The sequence below is a fragment of the Phallusia mammillata genome, chromosome 1 (genome assembly GCF_965637545.1).
Source record: "Phallusia mammillata chromosome 1, kaPhaMamm4.hap1.1, whole genome shotgun sequence".
In the NCBI taxonomy this organism is placed as follows: Eukaryota; Metazoa; Chordata; class Ascidiacea; order Phlebobranchia; family Ascidiidae; genus Phallusia; species Phallusia mammillata.
Window position 1 is genome coordinate 32,525,610 of NC_137252.1, and position 23,149 is coordinate 32,548,758.

The 23,149-nt window shown below is 39.1% G+C and overlaps 1 protein-coding gene and 1 long non-coding RNA gene across 4 annotated transcripts; one reads left to right on the top strand and one right to left on the bottom strand.

Annotated features, from left to right (window-relative positions):
- Nucleotides 1-221: 221 nt before the first annotated feature.
- Nucleotides 222-22,137, top strand: LOC145216539 (uncharacterized). 2 transcript variants are annotated; one of them, XM_080084510.1, is made up of 5 exons: nucleotides 222-411; nucleotides 5,685-6,696; nucleotides 14,104-14,854; nucleotides 16,375-16,530; nucleotides 21,180-21,244. In XM_080084510.1, coding segments are annotated over exons 1-5 (1,989 nt in total). In that variant the 5' UTR covers nucleotides 222-342; the 3' UTR covers nucleotides 21,181-21,244. The 2 variants fall into 2 exon arrangements, with proteins under 2 accessions (XP_079940636.1, XP_079940635.1); XM_080084509.1 differs by lacking the exon at nucleotides 16,375-16,530 and having other exon boundaries at nucleotides 225-411; nucleotides 21,180-22,137.
- LOC145216565 (uncharacterized) lies at nucleotides 9,671-22,809 on the bottom strand. Of its 2 annotated transcripts, XR_013857356.1 has the most exons (3): nucleotides 22,712-22,809; nucleotides 22,501-22,532; nucleotides 9,671-17,055 (listed from the first exon to the last, which is right to left on the bottom strand). It is a non-coding gene; the product is annotated as an uncharacterized LOC145216565 (long non-coding RNA). The 2 variants fall into 2 exon arrangements; XR_013857355.1 differs by lacking the exon at nucleotides 22,712-22,809 and having other exon boundaries at nucleotides 22,501-22,697.
- Nucleotides 22,810-23,149: the final 340 nt, after the last annotated feature.

Sequence of the window (23,149 nt, forward strand, 5' to 3'; positions counted from 1 at the left end):
TAACATTTCAAAATGTTGAAAAAAGATGATGATTTTTCGTAACTTTTGCAAAAAAAGTTTATACATTTGGTAATTAATCATTTGGTAAGTAGCTTTTTGGAGCTACACCTGAAAAACAGTAGAAACTTGCAGAAAAACAAATTCAAATTACTTGGATAAAATACAATGTACTAACACTTAACGACAATTCGTTTTGTTGGCAAAACACTACCCCAATTTCTAAAACATTTAAATTTTAAATCTAGGCTATTTGTTTAGGAGTTTTGTAAGTTAAATGCTAACTGTGGTGAAATTGCACATGAAATTTCGGGATGAGAATTGATACGTTGTTGTGCGAGAAATATGAATAAGAAGCTACGGAGAATTTTACGTCGCCGGAAGACGAGCAACACTGACGACGTCACGAGCAAGGTATGATGTTTATGTGAGATAAAGCAAGACGGTATTGTGTAACAACTTGTATTTTTTAGGCGTTAATTGTTTACCATATTTGTGGGTAATTTTGATGGTGGTAAAATACAAACTATAATAAAGTTAAGTGGTATCAATGACTGCAAACAATTTTGTAGGGCCAATGTGTTTACCAAAAGTGTCCCTTGTCGATAACAAAGCCACAAAAACATATATCAGAATTGTTGTCTGAATGACGAAGTATATGATGAAAATTTGTTGTCCTGTTTTTAACGTGTGCTTGCTGAACAACCGTTACCTGAACAACATTCAGTTTCGTGAAAGTCGATAACATTACCGCTAGGTGCGTGGTATGTCGTGGTAATTTAACAAGGTACGCTTGTCATTCAGATTAGCGCTGGTCTTCGTCAGGTTGTTGATTTCGGCCTTCTGGCTTTTATGCTCATATCGGTTACAGTTACTAGTTATGAACGCTCGCAAGACTTTTGTGAATACTTTTTCAGCGAAATGAACACTAAATATTTTTCAAAAACATAGATGATTTACATAAAATCCAGAAACGTTCCAAGAAAATTCGTTGGAAGCGTTTAAAAATCGAACAAACAGTCTATTCAACAAACACTTCGATGAAACCAAACGAGTGATTCATCTTTACTGCTAAATAATTTGATTTCCCGCAAACCAGTAGGTTCCAAAAACCATCATGTTTGTTTTCTCAAAACCCCGGGTTCAACCAAGTTTGAACAGTTTCAAGTTGTTAATACTCCAAACAAAACTGTTAAGGCTTTGTTGAAACCGCCGCTAGTTTTAGTAAAGTTTAATAATGATTGTTACGCAAACGGCAATGTTTATTTTGTCCCGCCATTCGCTTTGTCCTGGTTAGTTTAATTCCCAGTTTTAAGGTGGAACTTTTGTTGAATACCGGGCTTTACTTTCCTGAAAAACTGGCTTATCATTTGTTCTATTGGAATTAAAGTTTACATAACTAACATGTGCTATTTGCTTTAAGGCTTTAGTGCTAAAGGTTAAAAAAACTCTGGAAGTAGTATTAATGTTAATTTACTTAAATCCTGGCACTGTAGCTAGTTTTACGTGCCTCATGTACGTTTTAGTATTGCAAAATATTGAATTTCGTCGAACTGTGTTAGAATATGATTGAAAGTCAACAATTATTGCTCCGATTGCAGTTTTGTATGCATTGTTACCCGATGAAGGTTGTCGGTTCAAAGTTCAAATCATTGCTTGGCAAACCAGGATTTCGAAATACTGAACAAAACGCTCCTTGACTAACGAAAGTCGTTGATGGGGGGAAAGAGTCAAAGCCCAATAGAAAGTCCCAAGTACACACTTCTTGAACGTGAAAATGAAACAATTTGAAATATACCTTATAATTAGGGATGTCCATTCAGAATCCTTTAAATGTGAACCGGGTCCAAAGACAAAGCCCACCAGGAAGTCCCAAGGAGTATACACACTTCTTGAACGTGAAAATGAAACTTCTTGAAAACAAACGCTCTAAAGCATTTGTTAGATCTTCTCCGTGGCACAAAACATTGTGTTTTTGCAGAGTTTAACAAGTTGACAAAGCTGTTTTACCCATTGAAATAATTGTGCATTAATTTTGTTGCAATTTTGACCTTATAGGTGTACAAAAAATTGCATTTAGCTTTACGAGTTTGTTAAACACTACTTCAGTGGGTCTTTCATCCAGAATGAAACTAAAAACACCGTCAGCCATATGAGCGGAACTCTAACCCAGTTTCGATAACATATACTCAGCATATTACCGAAGTCACGTAAACCCCTAGCGCACCAATGTTCCTTTTGTTTGAATCTTGGCAAATAAAAATTTCCTAACAATTTATCAGAAAAGAGGCATTTGCCTGTTAAAAGAATTCTCGGAATGCACTTGTGGAAATCTGCGACCGTTGGATGTATGTAAACCTAATACAGATCGCAGTGTTTCACGCCACGATAAAACACAGGTCGTTGTTCGGCGCAAGCGAAAATGTTTGCTCTCTTTGAGCTGCTCCGTTTACTGGAAGTACAGTGAATTACCAAAAACCGGCCTTTCTATAAAACAGTAAAGCTAAGGCTAAGCCAGTAACTGTTGGACTTTGCATCATTTGAAAGGAGGGTGGGTTGGGAAAACGTTCTTTCTAAAGTCCTCTAAGGTTAAATCACAAAAAAATAGGACTTCTGTACGAATCGAATTTAAACCGAGATAGATGATACGCTTTGAAACTTTTTTTTTTTTGAATAATTAGCACTAGAGTTACAATCTAACTTTCGAAATGCCAGGATTGTAAACCATTTTAAAGTTTAGGAATTGCCATTTTTTAGGTGTTTGGTATTTGCTGGTGAATGTGAACAGGGCGTTTTCGACAGTGCAATTGTGTAAAGGACATGTTTTGCATTGGCTAAATCTGTGAGCCTTTCTTGTAGCCAGCAGGCAATTATGTTACCTGCCACAAAAATTGTACAGCAGAAGGCATACACGTGTGTTAAACATAGAGTCTAAAGCGAAGTAAACTCGAAAAAGAAGAGTTTACAAAATTAGTTCAAAGTGGTACTTTTACTTTTATATTTGTCTCCTTTAAGACCTAAGCAATGGGTTTCGAAATGCTTGCTTTGCCCTTGGTTCCATTTTTTTGTAAAACACTAATCGACTGGAAGAGTTGTTTGAAGGACAATCGTAAGAAGGGACAAAGGTCGCTTTTGTGCGTCACAGTGAATGACATTGAGGCATTTTGACGAGAAATGTTTGTTTTAAGCAAACAATAAACGTATTCGAGAATTGCTGAGGTTACCTGGGGTCAATTCAGCTCGTACTGGAGGCTTCTCACTACAGCTCAGCCTGGTCTAGAGTCAGTTGTGTAGGTAAAACTCCTGAAAACCAATAGTTGACAGATTGAAGCCAATAGGATGCGAGATGTTACTGTTAAAAATGCTTACGGTTTAGCCATTGTAATTTAAGGGCAAGATAGTATATCTTAGCTTATTCAAATAAAAAAGTATTTTGTTTATATTTCTAGCAGACAAAAATTCAGCTAAATAGGCATATAATAAGCATCAAGTTTCAAGCATTCCAAAAAAGGTTGTCGTAATGAAAAAATCAGACTGTTACCAAAAAGGTCTTGGGCCACACATTCTTAATGAGCCAAATATAAATAAATTGTTTCAAACGGGAAGTTTTATTTATCACAAAACGTCCTGAAGTTAACCGCTTGCTCATGGAAAGATGCAAAAAAACAAAAAAAGATCAAAAAGAGTTGTTTTGGTCTTAAAGCAGAAGCAACTTTAAGAAGGTGCATTAGTTTACAGCTTGGGCTACAAACACTGGCTTAACGATTTTAACGTAATATCTGCTGGAAACCAAACAAAGCAGCTAGAAATACGACAATTTTTATAAGTGTATAATATCCCAAAATACAGTATACCAATGATGATGACATAAGCATTTGCCGAAACGTTTAAAAATTGCGCATTTCGTCGTTTAAGTCTATTTGCTGCTTGAGCTATTATAACCCAAAAGCAAACGAACAGATTAGTGTATACTATTCCGTATCAAGTGCTTGCAATTAAAGACAGTGGTGCTAAATCCAAAAAAAAATTGATTTCGAGTAAGAAAAGAAAGTGAACTGGGATGAGGTTAAGTTAGCACTGCAAACAACAGGTTTGATTGACAAGTAGTAAAACAGCCACAAGCCACCTCCCGTGATTCTGTGGTTTTGTAAAATCAGATAGCGACAAGACATTAAGACACTTGTCCTTAATTTAAACACCAAAAATCGGAGATGTGCAAGAAATGCAAGGTTGTAGTATTAGATCGGTCTCCGTTAAACAAGTGCTTGAACAGAAAATAGGCAATTACAGTAAATGTAAGATAGGGAATGTTGTAAACTTGAAGAAAGAATTTGGTGATTTCGGTTAAACTTGCGCAAACATAGTTAAAAAACCTCACAAAGGAAAGATGAAATAAAAGTTTACAATCGTTTTTACTGTTTAGTTTTGGTTAAATAGAAATTACGGTCGTCGCGATAAACAAACGGATGTATCAGCATTTAAAATATTCAAGTAAACAGCCCATTGTTTTGAAAAAAATACACCTTTTTGACAGGTTGTGAACCATAATGTCAAATATTTCAAAAACTGTCCTTTTCTCACGCAGCTTTCAGTCTGTATCTGCTGTTTGGTCTATTTGGACTTTGTTCCCAATTATAGGGGTGTGGTTTCCACTAGGGTCTGTTGTGAAACCTTATTTGACTGAGCATTGTAAGGGCCTGTGTGCAACAATGTGGGACAAGTGGAAGAAAAAGGTTGGTTTGCAGCGATGTCCGTCTGACAAATATTGGTTGTGTAAATCGCGCTGAAATGTAGGTAACAGTTTTAAGTGTAAATAAACACTTGTGCACTCGGTTTATGTTTCGACAAAACCTGTTGTGAATGACAGGTTGGAAAGTGCAAAAAAAAAAAACACAACTTGGGTGTTTTATTTTATAGCGATTTTTCTGGTCATCGTAGCAACCAACTTGTTCAATTTAGTCGTTAAAATTAGGAGCTGTAACTGGTTGCGAAGGTAACTTCATACGTTTTGAACATATTTTTAGGGGTTTTTGTTTTCGTTTGAGAACGATTTTAAACCGTATCATCTGTGAGATTTAATCCTACCGCTTTTCGTAAGAACTGCAATCAAATATTTCCTGGTTGTAGGTTGTCTTTTTTATATCTTCGCGAAAATTTGTGCTTGTCCATTTTTTTAAGGGTAGACGCGTAAAACAAACGCATTTGGTGGACCAACTTGTAAACGGAGGTGTAACGAATGTTTAAGCTTTTGTCAACTTCTGTTATAAATTAATCATTGAACCGTATGTTTAGAATAAAATAAATGCCTCCAGGCTAGACAAACCGTGCCTGTGCGGATATTCGTTGTTGACAATTGCATCAAATTCATTGTTGATGTGTAGTCGAACATGGACTTTCAAAAATTGAGGGGGGGGGGTAGAACTAACGAAAGTCAATTCCATATTTCTAGACTGATTGCGAGTAGAAGTGGGCAAATCCGCGATATCAAGACTTCCTCTAGAAATCACAACGTTGCATACATATCACAGATATAAAATGCAATCAAAACTTAGTATTTAGGACGGGACTGTGTAATGTGACAATAAACTTGCAATGTCCGCAACAATATTGTGTTCATTTCAGGTTGCCGATTGGCACTGTTTTATCTGTGAATAACCATAATTAACGTTTGCATTTTGTTTCAACAGAAACAGCGCGACCTGCCGGCTCTTTTGTCGGCCCGGGACAAGGCTGAACCTAACGTATACCTTGGTGGCGACAGAACAAATAACAATCGCTCATTGGACGACAACGAGAAGGAAAAGGGCAACGAGTTGATTGTCAATATCGAACCCCCTGAAAACACACAACGCGACATAGAAATCAAACTCGAGGCAGTGCAACCCGAAGGTGCCGATCGGAATCCGAACATTTCCGAAACTACCAGAGCGAATCCGAATGAGCGAAACGAAGCTATCGTCGAGTCGGTAGAAGCCGTGCCGAATACAAAATGCGAGTTACATAACCAACGCCCGAGGGCGTCTTATACAACATGCGGCATTATGCAAGACAACGGCGACCATAAGTCTCTCGCATTTGATAAGAGGACGCGAGACGACAACAGCGGATTCGAACAACGACGCGATTGGACAACGACAAATCGCGAAGGGGAATGTAAATTCTCGAACAATTTTCGCGATTGCGACGTCGAGATGAAGCGAACGAGGGAAAATTCGACGGATTCAAACGAGTCTTTTTCGCAGCGCGACGCCGACTGGGGTTGGATATCGATGTCTCGCGACTCACCAACCGACGATTGTTCCTGCGACCACGTGACGTCACATCGATGCACAATGACGTCACAGAGAGGTCGCGAGCGCTGGAACCCGTGGAGGACCTCGACGTGTCGCTGTATGACGTCACAATGTCGGAACAAACGTCATTGGAGGGGTTGTTCGTCGCGCGTCGGGGCGGGTCACAATTCCAGAACGGTTGCGCAAGGTCAAGGTTCAATACGGATTCGAACCTCGGTCGCTGTTCTGTTTACGATCGTGGACGAAGACGCCCTAGAACGTCGGCCGCGAATTCTAGAATTCGGACAATCCTGGTCAACTCTACCTCCTCCCCAACCTCACAGAACAGCGCAGCATTGTCAGTGCGATTGTTGTCACTGTGATGTCACAATGCACAGCGACGGGATGGATTGGAACGACTACGAAGGTGGGTTTTAGGCAGTAGTGGAATTCAGCCGGTTCGCACCTGTTCTATGGAACCGTTTCACGAAATTTCATGAGATCAGCGAACCGGTTAGCATTATTGGTTACTGTCAATGGACTTTTTGTGATAGAACCGGCTGACAAAAAAATTGAATTTTACCACTGGTTTTAGGTCCTGTGCTTTGGTTTTGACGTCAGAGAGAATTCTATGACGTCATTTCACTTAGTGTATGAACGTCGTGACGTCATATGTACTAATTGCGCAATCCCTTGCTGCATTGGTTGCGGTAATCAATGCAGCAAAGGATTGCACAGACATATAACAGCGCTTAAGTTACCACAAGAGCCACAAGCCAAATAGAAGCAGCAATAAAGGTCACAGGATATACCTTAAAAGGCCAGGGTTCTTGTGGCGGTTCGTTGCCCACCCATATGTTTGCATATTAAATACAATTTAATTGTTGCGGCTGAAGCACCCTTAATCTTTTGTCGCACAGGAAGCGGAATTCAAACAAACTACAGAACTTAATTGTGGTATCACAATGACGCGGTAGCTTTTAAGTTTGCTTTTAGCCGAAGTAGGCGCTTAAACTGCATTTGCGCTAATTCTTTTGACATGTAGGTTATTAAATGTGGACCTTGATCAAGGCAGTTAAGTTTTATCGCCTTGTAAATTCATTGCATTTACTTTCGCTTTACATATAGTTGTTTGAAAGCTATAAAGATTAAACTTTAAACAATCTGGACTTTGCGTTAACGCTGCTCATGTTTATTGACAAACAAGTTGAAAGAACCAATCATAAAGTGACAGCCCGACTTTAAACCGATAAACTGAAAGCGGTTTTTGCTGGTAAATTTTAGGGATAATTTTCCGCAACTTAAGTAACCTTAACTTTAGCTTCATTGCTGCATTTTCCAATGTGTTTTAACACAAGGCGTACCGAATTTAAGCTTAAAAGAGAAGACATTGCACCAAATAGAACGACGTTTAGAATGGAAGAGTATAGAGAAATTATATTCAAATATTTAATGCGATATGTCAGAAGGTTGTTGTTACAGCACATAAAAACGAGGTGTTAAAGGTGTTTGAAACGGATAATCACTCGCTGATCTATTGCCAGGGTCAAATTTTAGACCTATGTTGTCTTTTGCATAACTACTACATAGTTTCAAACAAGTGCATTTGCAGCCGTTTTCAGAGACAAACCTGCAGTTTGTCAATAGTTTGCAAGTTTTTCTATAAAGATACAACTTGGCAAAATTGTATTTTCAGTAAGCATCGAAATTCGGAGCAGTTTCAATTGAAACACGCATTGCTCAAAAATAGTTCACTACCAACGTAATTGCTGCCGTAAGTCTGAATTAATCTCGTCAAAAACGGACGCAACGTCTAGCCCCAGGGCCAATTCAACGTCAAATAAAGCTCGCTGTGACGCATAAACGTAAATCGACCTGAAGTATTTGCAGATCGCTTGACGCTCGAACGTCAAACAGTCGAATTTCCCAGTACCCTTTTAAATATTAACGAATTTTCCAGCAGGAGTTAGAATTTTATGAATGGTATGTGTGTTGTGGGATAGATAATTTAGACGGTGTTCCTAGAACATTCATGTGAAAGGTAAACGTACCGGCAAAGGCAAGGTCATTCAATGACAGCGATTGTTTATTGATTGAGCGCGTGAAAATAAAGCAACGAGTCATTTTTGTCGATAATATTATTTGCAGGGTAGTTGAAATTTAGTGGCTCAGATAACGGTGCCTTGATAGTTTTATCATACTTGTATCAAATAAAGAAACTGTGCTGTTATCAAAAAGAAGTTAGAGTGCATCAGAGGCATTTTATGAACTTTTGCATTTTATGAAGTGAAGCGGTTTTAAATGTCGGAGAAAGACTGTAAAACGCTTTTAGGGGTGTTTTTTGTTTCAGTCTCGAGCCAGACTGTGGTGTAAAGTGACCTGAAAAGGATTTTCTAAAGGGGATTTCCTAAAAATGCGGCGTTGTTGGCAGTTCAAAGTTTTGCAAGCTGCGCTTTGTACTCATTGGTATTTAAACTTCGCGGCAAAAAAGTCATTGGGCCGTGTGAGGAGCAGTTCCTCAGTAGGAAAACTGTGGTCTGCACTGCGGGGTATTTTAACGACACTCTTTATCGGGGGGTATGCCCTCTTAAAAGGGTATTTTACGGCCGGTTTGTGTTGTGTAAACATCTAGCTATACCAAGGAGCCCTTCCCTTCCCACAAACTTGTGGTATAGCCTTGAATGCGGTGTCTTATTTCACTTTTGTTGCAGGAACTCGAATTCTGTGAATTTTGCGTTGACTTGGTAATGAAACTTTGAGCGCTTAACAGCTGGAGAAGGTGAAGTGCACTATGGAATGTCTAATGACTCCATATGCGATGCAACGTTTTAGCTTTCTATTGGCGCGTAACTTCCTAATTTTTAAGGCACTTTTTTACATAGGCTTCAATCTATTTGAAAGCATTTCGTCAAAATTCTAATACGTTCGCGATTCGTTCTAGATTCAACAATACTTTTATATTCAAGAAACCAAACATGCTAAATCTTAACCATTTAAAATCGACATTTTTTATGTACTATAGTGAAAATACGTTTGGGAAAATGTTACAAAAAAATGTTGTGCCAAAGTGTTGGATTTTAACAGCCAGGTGTTCGGCCAAGTCGGTTTTAGCTTCGTTGCCCCGGGCGCAGCAGATCGTGCCCTGATTTCACCGTAAGTTTGTTGTTTTGCGGCCAAATTTTGACCAAAAGGGGAATTGCGGGAAAATTTACCGACATTGGGTGTCGAGGAAAATGTACCTCAGTTATCTGGAAGAAGGTTGATAAAAGATCAAAATTTAAACATCGCATACTTGACAGCAAACGTTCATTTAGAATTTCGCAAATTAAAGTCAACGTATTAGCATTCAGGTTCTTTTGGTAATCTGTATGTCTTTTTCGGAAAAAAAACTCTTGAAAGAGTTTTATAAGTTGAACCAAGGTTGTAGACACTTTACCTTGCAAACTTATCGCATATTTAACACGACTAGCATTTAGAAAACCGATTGTCACAACATGTACGTAATCTAAAAGTCAGGTAAAATTTGCAACTTTAAGGCGTTAAATCACACAAATTAGGAAGCAAATACAGTAAAATCGACCAAACAGTAAAAATTGTGCGCACCCAATATCCAGTCGCCACGTCACCTTAAACTTGTGAGTTTCATTTCCACGTAAAGTCAATTACAGTGAGAAAAACCAGCTGTAAATCTCGCGTTTCAAAGGAAACTGCACGCTTTGGGTGTTATCGAATTGCCTTGAATCACCAAAGCCCGCTGTACGGGGCTTAAGTTCCGCAAAAGCAAAGCCCTGAACCCGTCATTCGTTCCGTAACAAAACCTATAATCCTACGCTTAAATCACCAAACGCACGAGACCTAATACGACCGGCTTTCCCTCATTGCAGTTCTTGGAAATTTTGAAGGCGTCGGTATTGGAAAGCTTCTTCTGTGCGTCTCTTTATCGATTGTTAAGCGCGATTCCAAGAGTCCTTTCGGTTCATTGTGCATAGATTCAAACGTGCGATCAATAACAATACAATGATCGTGCCGTCCCGCGTTCCAACGTTCACACAAAAGAGGCACTTGTTTCGAAACAGTTTTACACACAACCCAAGCTGTCAAGAAACATAGAAGTATTTTTACCACTTCCTCTATCTCAGCTCCGCAAGTATATGTGTATTTATATTTGTAGGAAATATTTTTTCGCCTACCCAAGTCCTGATCCATAGTAACGCATTGGAATGATATCATTTTAGTCTTACCATCGTCTAAGCCCCACATATGGCAGGGCTTGTAATTTTATTGCAGATTTTTTCGTTATCTTAAAAACTTATACATAGCAATGTGTATAGGGAAAATAATTTTATTACTTTTCGTTTTAAGTCCCCATACGTCGGGAAAACGATTTTTCCATATCTCCAGTCCCCCAAAAATTTGCTTCATGCACCGTTTACCACACGTTTAATTTATGTTTTTACGTAAGCAAAGTGGTAATAGTTCGGACATGTTTTCCTAGAAACAATCACTTCATATATAGAGTTAGTGTTTATCACAATGTCAAGCAAATGCTATAAGGTCAATTGCACAACCTTGGCACATACGAACTCTTGCAAAAACAAGAGTGAAGTCTGAGTCAAAGCGGATACACACATCATTTAAATCTGCCTATTCATATCAGTACAACTTCCTCACTGATAAACAGAATTGTGGAGCAAGAATTACTTGTCAATGCAAACCGCTGTACGTCGGCCCTGCTGTATATAAGGCTTTCACTTGAATTTGAGCAAAGTTGTTTATGCACTTAGCAGGCATTCGTCTTACAGCAGATCGATTTACATGAAGGTCTTAAGTCGGTTATTTTGGGATTTTGTGCAATCGACAATAGAACGACAATTTACCCTTAACCAATAACACGTCCAAGTTGCATTAAAATTAGCTTTTGAAATTAATTCACCTCAATATAACGGGGATTTTAGACGCTTTTTTAAAATTTCTACAAAAACAAGCGTTTTAAAATCGTTTTAAAACGCGTATGCAACAACTTTTAGCAATTGCCACAACTTAAACAGGTTGTTTACTAAACTTCGCAGTCAACCATAAAAACACAAACGCTTTTCCACACAATGACCGATTTGTTTGTGAAACCTCGTTGGAGAACCTCGGACTCCCTGAAGAAAAGCTTTACCAACTCCCACCGCCATGTTATAAGCAGTACCACACCACACCACATGGTACAACAGGATGCTTGAAGGCGTCGCTACTCTATAGAGGAATACCGATTACAGTGGTTAAGATTGAAAGGACCATGCATCATTACTGCAGAACAGAGGTTGTCAGTCTTTTTTCTCTTATTAACCTATTGACAGATTTTGCAAATAAAATGTACCACCAAAGTTCCTAACCATACTAAAACACATCTATGTGACATTAAAATAGCACATATTTGAACACAAAGCAGGCAATTCTACGAATGCAAATTGACTCTTGGGGAACAAACTCTGCTGCAAAAGCAATATTACTTACAATGGTGAAGATTGCAGAGACGAAATATAAAACCTTTGGGAACACAACAACGATTGCAAATATTGGGATTGTTTTTCATAACACTTGCAAACAACCCTACAGAGTGTGTGCTATTGCGCTGAACAAAATGTTATGAAGGCTAAGGACCCAAAAATAACGGTTGCACTGCATAACATGTGGATATCGTAAATGTCAAGCACGAAACAAGCTAATACGGGGTCGTAAAACTTGATGTGTGTTTCGTCGAATAGGCTTTTTCATGTTTACGCTTTGCTGGGAGCGGGAAAACTGACTGTCACAGTTGGTTTGTGGAAACTAGAGCCAGTAATTTGGAAAGAAAATCCGCGAAATTGCGTCACGGCGGTGACAACAGGCGACAAATGAATCATAACTTCCGAAGGGTTGACTACGAAATCCACACAATCGTCAGAAAGACACATCTCACATTTCACAAAAAAACTCCGCACCAGCAGGAAGCTTTACATCCCATCAGCGCGCTGTCTGTTGTCAAAACACACACACTTTAATACGAGTTCTTCCGACTGCCTATGGATACAGCGCGGTTTAATTTACTGCCAGACTGGCGCAGAATTCCTAGGAATCCTGACACTTGTTTAATGCGATTCCCAGGATCGCAGAAACAGCTGATCGCGCAAATTGCCAGTCTCGTATACAAAGTAATTTGAACAGCGCAAAGTCTAACTAGAGTTACCAGGAAAGGTGACAACCACGCTGACAGGTGCTTGGTCATTGGTATGATTAGTAGTTTGAACTTCTCTTAAAGGGACCTCGAACTCATTGTTTTGGCGGCAAACTAGACGTGCTACTGACGACATACTCACAAAGACCACGAATTAATGATGTCAAATTCAACAAGACACGATACCATACTAAAACACAAACCTAACATTGAAGTAATAACTAAAGAAAGTTAGTTGCGCAATATTCTATGCAAATAGATTGCCTCAGACTTGCTATAAAACCGAGGAAAGAAAAGCATGTTGTTTGAAAGCTAGTGATTCATGGTAACAGTGTTTTAAATCGGTTGTCGTTTACCCAAGGTTTAGTTACAGCGGTAGTAGGTATTCCTGTTAAGCAGTTATTACTCCGGACGTTAACATGTTAGCTTAAACAATAATGACTTTCACAAAAAAATCAACAATTGGTATTTCAACGTCCTCTATTTCAGAGGATTCATAATCCCCACTTGTTAACGGCACTGGTTCTGAAAGAACTTTTAATGGTCCATGAGAGCGTATTCAAGCGTGAATATAGGTTCGTCACTGTTCCTTTTACCGGGCAGGACAATTCTCAGTAATGACTCGCTTTCTGCGCCGCCCCCAAACCGCAACCCTTCAAACGACCTTACGCGTTACTGAGCGGCAGTAAATGTTTGACTTGGTAAGGCGAACTGGCGGGATGCGCCGGGCATTTAAAAGGCGCCTTTGACGCACTACTGCCAACCACTCGCTCTGAACATCGCCACAGAAGTGGTCCAGAAACAAGACTGAAACGAATGGAAAGAGATCAGCTTATGCTGTAAAGTAGACTAGTTGTTTTAAAGAAATTAAGTCGTGCTTTTTATTGGGATTAGTTAGGCAGTGTTGGTGTGCATTTATGAGAACAATTAGATCGTTCAACTTTTGGGACAAGTTTTGATGCATGCAAGAAGAAAAGATTAAATTTTAAAGCGTTATTTGACAACAGATTTGCTAGTAAAGTTATCAACCACTTTGTCGTATAACTTAGTCGCGCACAAGTTGTTGAACAACAGAAGTTTTTTTTAGCATGGGGTTGTCATTCGGTACATGATAACCTTCTTTACGCATATTTGATATCTGCATTTACATTGTAGTTATATTTAAAACCGGGTAACGCATCAATACTGCTCCTTGATAATGTGACGTAGGTTGTTGGGTAAAATTAAAGAAATTGTGTCAGAGGTCAAAAACGCAGTTCCGAACCAAAGGTTTTAGGAGAGGTGTTGTGTGTATAGCACTGGGAATTACGCGTAGCAAGCAATAAACAGTGGGGCTCCCGCAAAGACCGCGTCAGACATGCTTTGTGACGTCACCATGCCTAAAAGGCTTTCAGTGACGCAGATAGTGGTTGTGGAAGACTTATAGCGAGACCTGATGTTATAGACAAGGTGTGTTGCATTGGCGGTTTTGTGAACTTAAAGCAGGGTTCAGTCGGTACTTCGTAGCAGTTGGAGTCTGCACAACTTTGGAAAATTCTCACATATATTTTGAATTCGGTACCATAAGATTTTGAACGCCTTGTGTTGCCGAAAACATTTTCTTACTTAAGTCGTTTTATTTCACTTTTGCAGATTCGAGCGTCTGTCGCCATAGCAACCACTGTCACTTTCCCGTCAGCAACATCAACTCTCTTCAAACACAAAACGTCAACGAATTCGTGACATCATCATCTGTACCTTCTACGTCATCATCCAACATGGCACCGTCGTTGGGCTTCATGGGCAATGAGGGTGACGTCACGGTTGCTACGCAACAGGACTTTCAATCCGCGCCGACAAATAACAACAACACGAACTTCTGTCATTGCTGCTGTCGACGACAGTCTATGACGTCACAGCCGCGTTTGTTTCGTAACGATTTTGAAGGAAATTTCGACAAACGATTGTCCGGCGACGTTTGGCGCGGGAATGACGATTCGCCGATTGTTACAACGTCCCTGTCGCATTTTGAACTTTCGAAACGGTTGTATGCGCGGCTAATTGCTTATTGCCACGCTAAGAAACTCCTCTCGAACATTTACTCCAGTGCAAACGAAGACCGTGAATGCGATTTTGTTTCAACAATCCCACGTGATGAGAACCAACACTTCGGGGCCGGACTACATTCCCGCGCCGGTTTTCGGGACTCGATCCGCGGCGATAGCGACTTTATTTCCACTGGGGTCTCGGACGCCGCACAAGTGCTTTGTCATTTGGCTGGAGTGTTTGAAACCGTGGAAGAATGCCCTTGGTACTGCGGCGCCATGACGGGCCAGGAGGCCAAGATAAGACTCCGTTCAACCCCGCCTGGGACCTTCCTGCTGCGCGACAGCAGTGACTCACGGTAAGATTAAGTTTAAGATTTTGTAAGAGTTTAGAATTAAGCACACATGAAATCCCATTAGTGGAAAGTCTGTTAAAAGTTTAAATGAATGCGAAATATGACCAAAAAGGTTTCCCTGTAAACACATTTTTAACTTTTAAAGGAAGCACACAGTTTTGGTAAAGTGTGTGCGTAAAAATAGGTTTGAAAATGTGTAAGGATCGGTGAAAATCGATTAAAAAACACTGTCAAGCAAAATTTGCCTATAAATGAGTCCGGTATGCGCTATTCGATTAGGAAAAACAAAAACATTACCAAATAAGAACGCAAAATGAAAAATATGTTTAAAAAATTCTAGTTCGGAAAACAAAGTTTGAAGTTAACCAGTTATGACAGTAGCCAAAAACGTAAATTGGAGCGCTTTCCCGTTGCATATAAAAGTCACGTTTTCAACGAACCACCTTTGTCTCGTAGTCGGACAGATCTTTTTTTAAACCATAGTAACCTCTACTTCGCGGAACTTTCGGCCACTTTGTGCAAGAGCTGAGTGAGAGTTTTCTAGGAAATGGACCGCCTGCGGTTTAGAATGCCGCGTTTGTTAGAAGGTCTGTTGCCATGACGTAAATCTATGTCCAAACGGTTTTAGAATATCAAGGCGATTCCTTGTTAGAGGATGCCAATTTAAATTTTTCATTAGAGTTTGAAGCCCAACAAGACAGAGTCGCATTAAATACAACATAGGCAATCCCAAGAATCAAAAGTTTCTTGCAAGACGTTTTTCCCTCTCAAAGCCTTTGGTATTTAAGAAAGGAATAAATTAACAAAATATTATGTACCTGATTAAAACCGACCATTAGGTCCTGGTCTATTTATAATTTTTGAAATTAAAATCCCTAACCCAAATGGTTACAGTACCTGAATCAAAGGCAACATGCTCCAATTGGTAAAGCTCTCTTAAAACAGTGGCTAAAACTTCTAAAATGAGCACCACAGAGCCGTTTTTTTCGATAGGGTTGTCCCTTCTAAAAATATGCGCCTGTGGTTTCGCCAAGTTGTGATTAGGGTTTGTCATTGCTGAGTTCAGGATGGAAAGCTTGATTTTATCGGTTTAAGTTGCCTCAAATCGCAAACATTGCGGTTGTGTCTTCTAGGAATAAACCAGCAAATGTTCACAGCGTATAGAAGCGCCTAAGTCAAAGTTTTTTTTAGGGTATTATAAATATGAAACTTTTTTAAACGATTTGGGGTTAGTGTGTCAAAGAATCATGGTGGCAAAACTTGTGTTTAAAAGCTGTCAAGAAAAAAACGAGAAACGGTTCATAGAACGTTGGCTTTAAAACTAGGCATTTGTAATGCAAAAGCGTATGTAGGCAATTGTAAATTTGAAAAAAAAACATAATATCCCCAAGATAGGCAGTAAATCTGATCCCAGGTGGTTAGTTGTACAGCCGATTGCTTGAAATTAAACGTTTAAGCGCGATAAAACGGATCAGTTTTGTGTCAAAAAGCCAGAAAACGATTAATCTAAATATACATTGCAGAAAAATCGAAATTGACACGTCATGTATGGACATTATCAATATGCGTAATCCGACGTTTTCCAAGAACGGTTGCATATGTTTCCAAATTCTGGACCGATTAGGAAATTTTGGTGTGAATATAGACGCGTATCCAGTCAAGGAGTGGGAATTAATATGGTGAGCAGCTTGGCTCCTTACTAGGAAACCCGATTCATAGGCCGTAAATATTGCGAAAACGTTCGAGAATAATTCCTTCCACTTGTCCACAAAGGTCGCACGCAATGGGGAGAGCGAAGCACTAAATGTCCCGCGCTCATATCACGAGCGTGACCTTGAAATGATCTCAAGGTCACTTCTCTCTGATCGACGTCCAGCTTTCAACGTAAAACATCGACACCGCGCTGTTGCTCTCACGTTTTAAAAATTTCGAACTTTTTTCCTGGAACGCCGATATGTCGCACCTGACATTTGTTCCAGTTTTACGAAGTCGCCCGCGGTTTTAAGTCGCGTCTTCCTTTTCAGTTGCAGAAAGTGGTGATTAGTGGTTGCTTGCGACTTTCTATTGTAGTGTCAGTCTACCTGGAAAGGTTCCCATGTCCTGAGTTTTTCGTACAATTGACATCTCGTAGAACCGCTTTAATTACCAAACATCACGAATTCGGTAATTGTAGTGGTTACTTTTTCCGAAAACCCGTTTTTTTACTGAAAAAAAAAAACCAAAACCAGTAAATGTGAAGGATTTCCCACAAATGAGGTGGGAAAGGCCAAGTTTTCCAGAAAATCTTGACTTGTTTCTGGAAATCTGACGCTTATTGGCACTTCTACTAGGAAATAATTGCGTATTGGCAGGCAGCACTTCAAAGGCTGTCATTAATCATGTGGATTACAATTGAGCCAAGTATTTCGTGTTCTCATAACGCTTAATTGGCCATGATTTCCGGTGACACGGCAAATTCAGTCATTGGCCAGTTTTGTTTTCGTTAATACTTATTTTGACAAGTATTATTATTAGGGTTTTGTTTCTGGGCAAATATGTGTCTACTACATAAATGTTTTAACCCCGAAACCGTAACACGGAACAAACTTCACAAAAGCACAGTTTTGTTCGTGCTTCTTCTTGCGAATGGAATACTAAAAATCTAAAAAAAATTATTCAATATTTTCAATGTAGTGGCCATGATTTGTAATTCAAAGAGTGATAAATGAGATATTCGGGGAGTCAGGACGTTGGGTTTAAGTTCGAAATAACGTAGTGAATCAATCTCCACTTTTCGCTTTTCGAGGAAAGACGAATCAAAGCTTATTAAAGCGACGCCTCAAAAAGGTTGCGGTTTGGTGGTGTTATGTAACTGACGTTTCTGAGAAAATGGTTGTGTAACTTCCAAAGTCACGTGGTTTCGCAGACGGCCAATCATACTCTTTCGCGTTCTCAAAGTCAAGGTTGACATCAAACACTTTAAATACTGGATTGGGTTTTGCTGTCTGGCAATTACACTTGGCTGATGAGTGATTAAATTTTGATTTGTTTTGCCTGGGTATACCAACGTAATTAAAGTTTCACGACAAATTTGCATAAACTTTAAAAAAGTTCCACTTATGTTTCGGTTGCGTTGGACGATAGTTTCCCTGTTATACAGAAACCCCCGCTACGTGCACGTGCACCGTGATATACAGTTGCAGGGAAAATAACACCGAATTTGTGTTCGTTTGATCGCTCAAGCAGTGCTAGGGGAAATGCCACGCTCGAAATAGATAGGAATTGTATCCGTTTACCGTTTGATCGCATCGCAAAGTGCAAAAACAACTTTCTCGATCTCGAATGCAAGCCAGGGAGTTCCCCGCTTTTCCGCGAAATTGTGAATAAACTGTTGAAACATCAAGCGTAAAAATTTGATTCGATCGCAGATTCCAAACACGCAGAGATTTAAACAAGATATGCAAAATGGCACTAACTACGTTTTTCACAACCAGAAGCGACATCTTTGTGGTTTATTTGCCACGTTTTTACGCGAAATTCCGCAGAACTTGGAAATCGTTTCGCGTGGTTTCGGAAACGACCTCGTGTGACTCGAATCCTAATGCGTTTCGCCGAAGTACGTAATCGATCTAAAGTTTCTGCGAAATCGCACCCTCCAATGGTCAAAACCGCAGCTAATTTCGACTCCAGAGGTCCGGATTAAGGTTGGGCCTCTCGAGTGCCTCCTGCTGACAGAAGTAGTACCACTTGATCGAAATAAAATGAACATTTTCAAAAAACTTTTTGGACAGCAGTAAAAAGCGATTTTTTAATTTTTGTTTGAAAGAATTGCACCAGCATGATGATGCATAAAAACTTACGAAGTCATGACACAGCAAAAAAGGAACCGACAAAATCGCTACTAAGCGCCATCAGAATTTTCCTGCAAATGCATTGCCTGCCAAGTTTTTTGAAAATAAGTTCGTTCGATTGTTATGCAACAAAAATACTGATTGTTACGTCATAAGCGCCCAAGGCGAACTAGGTCAGTGAAGAAATTTCGACCAAACTTCGCTTACATAACGGAAGCAGTTATGTAAGGCCGTTGTGACGTCACATTTGGTATGCACAAACTGAAATGTTACGAAACATGAACGATGTGCTTTTGGGCGGCATTGGTTTGTTTAATCATAAAGGGATTAAAATATTTGAATAGTCTTATATATTTTCAATCGCTCATCGATTTTGGGAGGCAATATCAGTCACTTGATTGAAAATCATTCGGTTAATCCGGGATGACTTTTGTAGAGATATAACATTGGTAGGGAGGGGCAGATATAAATGCTATGTACAGGATCTGTCCTTATAATAGTAGGTATGTTAATAAAGAGGGGCAGAAATGAAATATTTCTCCAAATCCCAGCCTTTGGCAACCAAAAAAGAACTTTTCGGGCGGCTAATGTGTGATTCCGATTGTTGCAATTTCCTTAAAGAAGCTGTATTCAATTTTATACTGTTCCTAGCCTCATATAAAACAGATAAGGCGTTAAAACAGGCCTTAAGGCGTCAGTTGAGTAAAATTAAACTGGAAGGGTGGCTTAGCACATATTGCCCTTGCATATACACTATAACCTATTTTAAAACATGAATATATTTCCTATGCTTATTTTGTATTGGGTCCCATATTAGCCATCGTCTTTTATAACTTAAGTCGTTTCTGCAGGCAAAAACTCATGGGTCCCCACACATGCAAAGTTGAAAATAATGCAATTCAAGAGATAACCATGAGAAAGTCGGGTGTTGTAAGGTAAAACACAGTGATCGGCACTGGGCTTAAATAATAATACTATGTAGAATACAAACTATAAAATTAGATTCACCCCAGATATTGTTTGAAGTATGTCCTATTTAACGTTTTAAAAAACTGACCCATTTTAGGGGGCTACTAGGGATTGGGTTCGACACACAAACTAAAAAATATATAAAAACCACAATGACTCAATCAATAGTACTGCAAAATTTCAGCCCAATCCGCCAATGTTTAAAATTTTGACCACTAGAGGTGTTTTGAGCAACAACCCAAAACTGTTTCTGACGTCATAGGGCTGTTAACAAGCCCCTAACTGCCATGGCGCAAAAACGACCACCAAGCAACCCACCAACGAGCAACATACAACTGGTTGCCCTTGTAACACTATTGCTCCAAAGAAATCTTTCGTTTGTGGTGCCCAGTAACATACAAATACGTTTTACACTTTAGGGGCTTGTGGGGTAAATGTTAGGACTACAGGGTTGAACACAACAATCGACACCTATAAATGGCATACTATACAAGAAATCCAAATTTCAGCCAATTCTGAAACTGTTTAAAAACTCACCCATTTTAGGGGGCTAGCGGGGTAAATACTGGGGTTATCAACAAAAACAAAGTGGGATGCACATCTACATGAATATATCTACCATCTGTGTAAATTTCAGCCAAATCCATCAAACATTTGATGGAAAAACGAGTCGGACAAACTTTGGGTAAAAACACCCATTTTAGGGGGCGAGCGGGGTAAATACTGGGGTTATCAACAAAAACAAAGTGGGATGCACATCTACATACCTATATCTCCCATATGTGTAAATTTCAGCCCAATCCATCAAACATTTGATGGAAAAACGAGTCGGACAAACTTCCGGGAAAAAATACCTATTTTAGGGGGCTAGCGGGGTAAATACTGGGGTTATCAACAAAACCAAAGTGGGATGCACATCTACATAACTATATCTTCCATCTGTGTAAATTTCAGCCAAATCCATCAAACATTTGATGGAAAAACGAGTCGGACAAACTTTGGGAAGAAAAAAACAAGGAAGAAAAAAAAAGAAAAAAAACAAAAACAATTCGAGTAAAATCAATATGTGTCCCCTTCAGCGTAGGGGACCCATAACTAGCGTCATCTACTTCCTACTTTCGTTTACTACGCAAGAAGAACGCTACCGTTGTAAGCGTAGGTGTTTTTTGTGCATCCGGACAAATAGGTAGAAACGGTTTCTGACATTTACATCAGCGTCTACATCACCCTACTGACGCATATAAGCCCGTGTTGCGTAGTTCTACGTTGCAAAAGCCCAAATTGACACAAACATATTTTGGCTGTTTGCAAATGTGCACAATAGGACTTATGGTACAAACAAGTAAAAACCCCAGAACAAAAATTGACAAACTAGCATTTACATTTTATCAACACGTCCTGCTGAGTTGGTTTGGACGGTCACAGAAAAAAATTATTTTCACATTTCACAAAAAATGTCTGTTTTAAACACTTAAGGTGGTTGAAAATGTGGTTACATTTTGTTTAATCCTTGAATTTTTGTTTCACAGATTCCTCTTCAGTATGAGTCTGATGACGCGGCGAGGCGCAACCAGTATTCGAATCGTTTACAAGAACGGAAGATTCGGATTCGATTCGGAAGAAAGCGAACCCAGCAAGAAATCGAGCAAGTCCCATCGGCACCGAACCGAGAGAACGAAATGCGTTATTCGAATGATACTTCACTACACCAACGCTCTGGCAACCAAAAAACAACGACACTCCATAGAAGACCACCACGACTCCGTTGCGAACCCTAGCGGCGGAAACATGCACTCCAACGGCGCCACTAGAGGCGGTAGCGCATCCGAAAAACGACAGTTTTTGTGTTACTCCATTGACCGTGGCACGCGAAAAGAAATTCCCATACAACTCGTTCGGCCGGTAGGTGGTGGTGTACGCAGCCTCCAACAAATCAGCCGAGCGTGTATAAACAAACAGTGTCGCCTATGGGAAAATCCTTCGGTTATTGAGGACCTACCCCTGCCAGCGGTTTTAAAGAAATATGTAAGGAAGTATCCGTATCCCATCTAGTTCTTGTGCATGTCCAAATTTATTTCTCTTTTTTATGCAAAGTTGTGGTTTTGGTACTTTCCCCTATGCTGCTTTCTACGTTTTCGGTTTGAAACCAAACAGTTTTAGAATTAGCAACTTTTACATTATTTTGACATACATCAGCTACTTGATTTCATTTAAAAAAATTTCATTCTTGTCAACAAAATAAAACATTAAACCACTTGCCAGAACGGTTTGTCGCAACACATTTTGATTTATTTGACTTTACCTAGTCACAATTGCGAGTGTGGCCTGTTGTCACTCCGCTTGTTTGTTTGTTTTTTCACTATTTATCATCAAGAGTTCCTGAATATTACTATTGTTGTTGTTGTTGAATTCACTGTCAACATGCAGATAGTTTTCTGTTGTTGTTCAATATTTACGTATCTCCATTAAAAAGCATTTCTATTGCAACTGTTTTTACAAATATATGTTCAAGAAGTGGCAAGCTTGAGTACAGTTAAGTCAAAGCTCTTTTTGTGAAGGCAACATAGCAATATTGTCAGCAAAGTAAGTTTAGGTTTATTGTAGAATAACAAACTGAAATGTTAAGGACTTTAAAGATGAAATAGAAAGATATGTTTAACATGTTAATGAACATGTAATAACATACTGCAGGAATCAGCATACATGTTACATAAAATAGTAGAAATTAGTAAAAAAAAATCATAGCAGCTTACCTTGTAGTTTGTTAAAAGCTAAGATTCACAATGGTAAACCAACAAAACACTTCTAAAAAGTATAATATGATAAAAAAATAGTTAAAACATTAATTACCTGAAGTTTGAATTCCACTCCATAAAAATTATCTGCAAACTCCACAATGTTTTAACTTGATTTTTCTTATGGTGGTCCAATGGGTTATTAAACAAAATTTTACAAATGCCAGTTTGATTAAAAGCAGCAATTTTTAACTAATGGATAAACATATGTACCAGAAAGAAATAACATTTAAACAGTCATAACCTTACAGACAGCAGCTATTTACCGTTTTGTGCTTTCTTTAACGATTCATTCCACTCTCTTTGGCCAAAGTTTTCAACAACTAAAAGCAACGAAAGCAATAGCCTAATTTCGTCTTTTAACACCCAACATTTATAACGTGCTGTTTTTTGCCTTGTGGGTTCAAAATACATAAATTATGAAACAATTCTGTTCGCGAAAAGTTATTTATTCGCGAAAAAACGGTTGTTTACAAAATTGATAAATCCTACCTTGGATTTGGCCTCAGCTACGAGCGCATTTTTCCTTTCAAAAACGGCACTAATCGCAATAAATCCCATGCGTCGTGGTTGCTATTTTTCTTCCCAGGGGTTTTAGCTATAAATGCCTTGTCTTAAGTTACAAATATTTTAAAGCTTGTCAAATCGAAGCAAAATAGGCATGTTATGTTTAACACTGACTGTATCTTAGTTATACTTCTACG

Bases quoted from the DNA above. Each gene is read 5' to 3' on its own strand.
- LOC145216539 (XM_080084509.1), top strand. From the start codon at position 343: ATGAATAAGAAGCTACGGAGAATTTTACGTCGCCGGAAGACGAGCAAC. The intron at 412-5,684 runs GTATGATGTTTA...TTGTTTCAACAG, and splicing joins CTGACGACGTCACGAGCAAG to AAACAGCGCGACCTGCCGGC. The intron at 6,697-14,103 runs GTGGGTTTTAGG...TCACTTTTGCAG, and splicing joins GGATTGGAACGACTACGAAG to ATTCGAGCGTCTGTCGCCAT.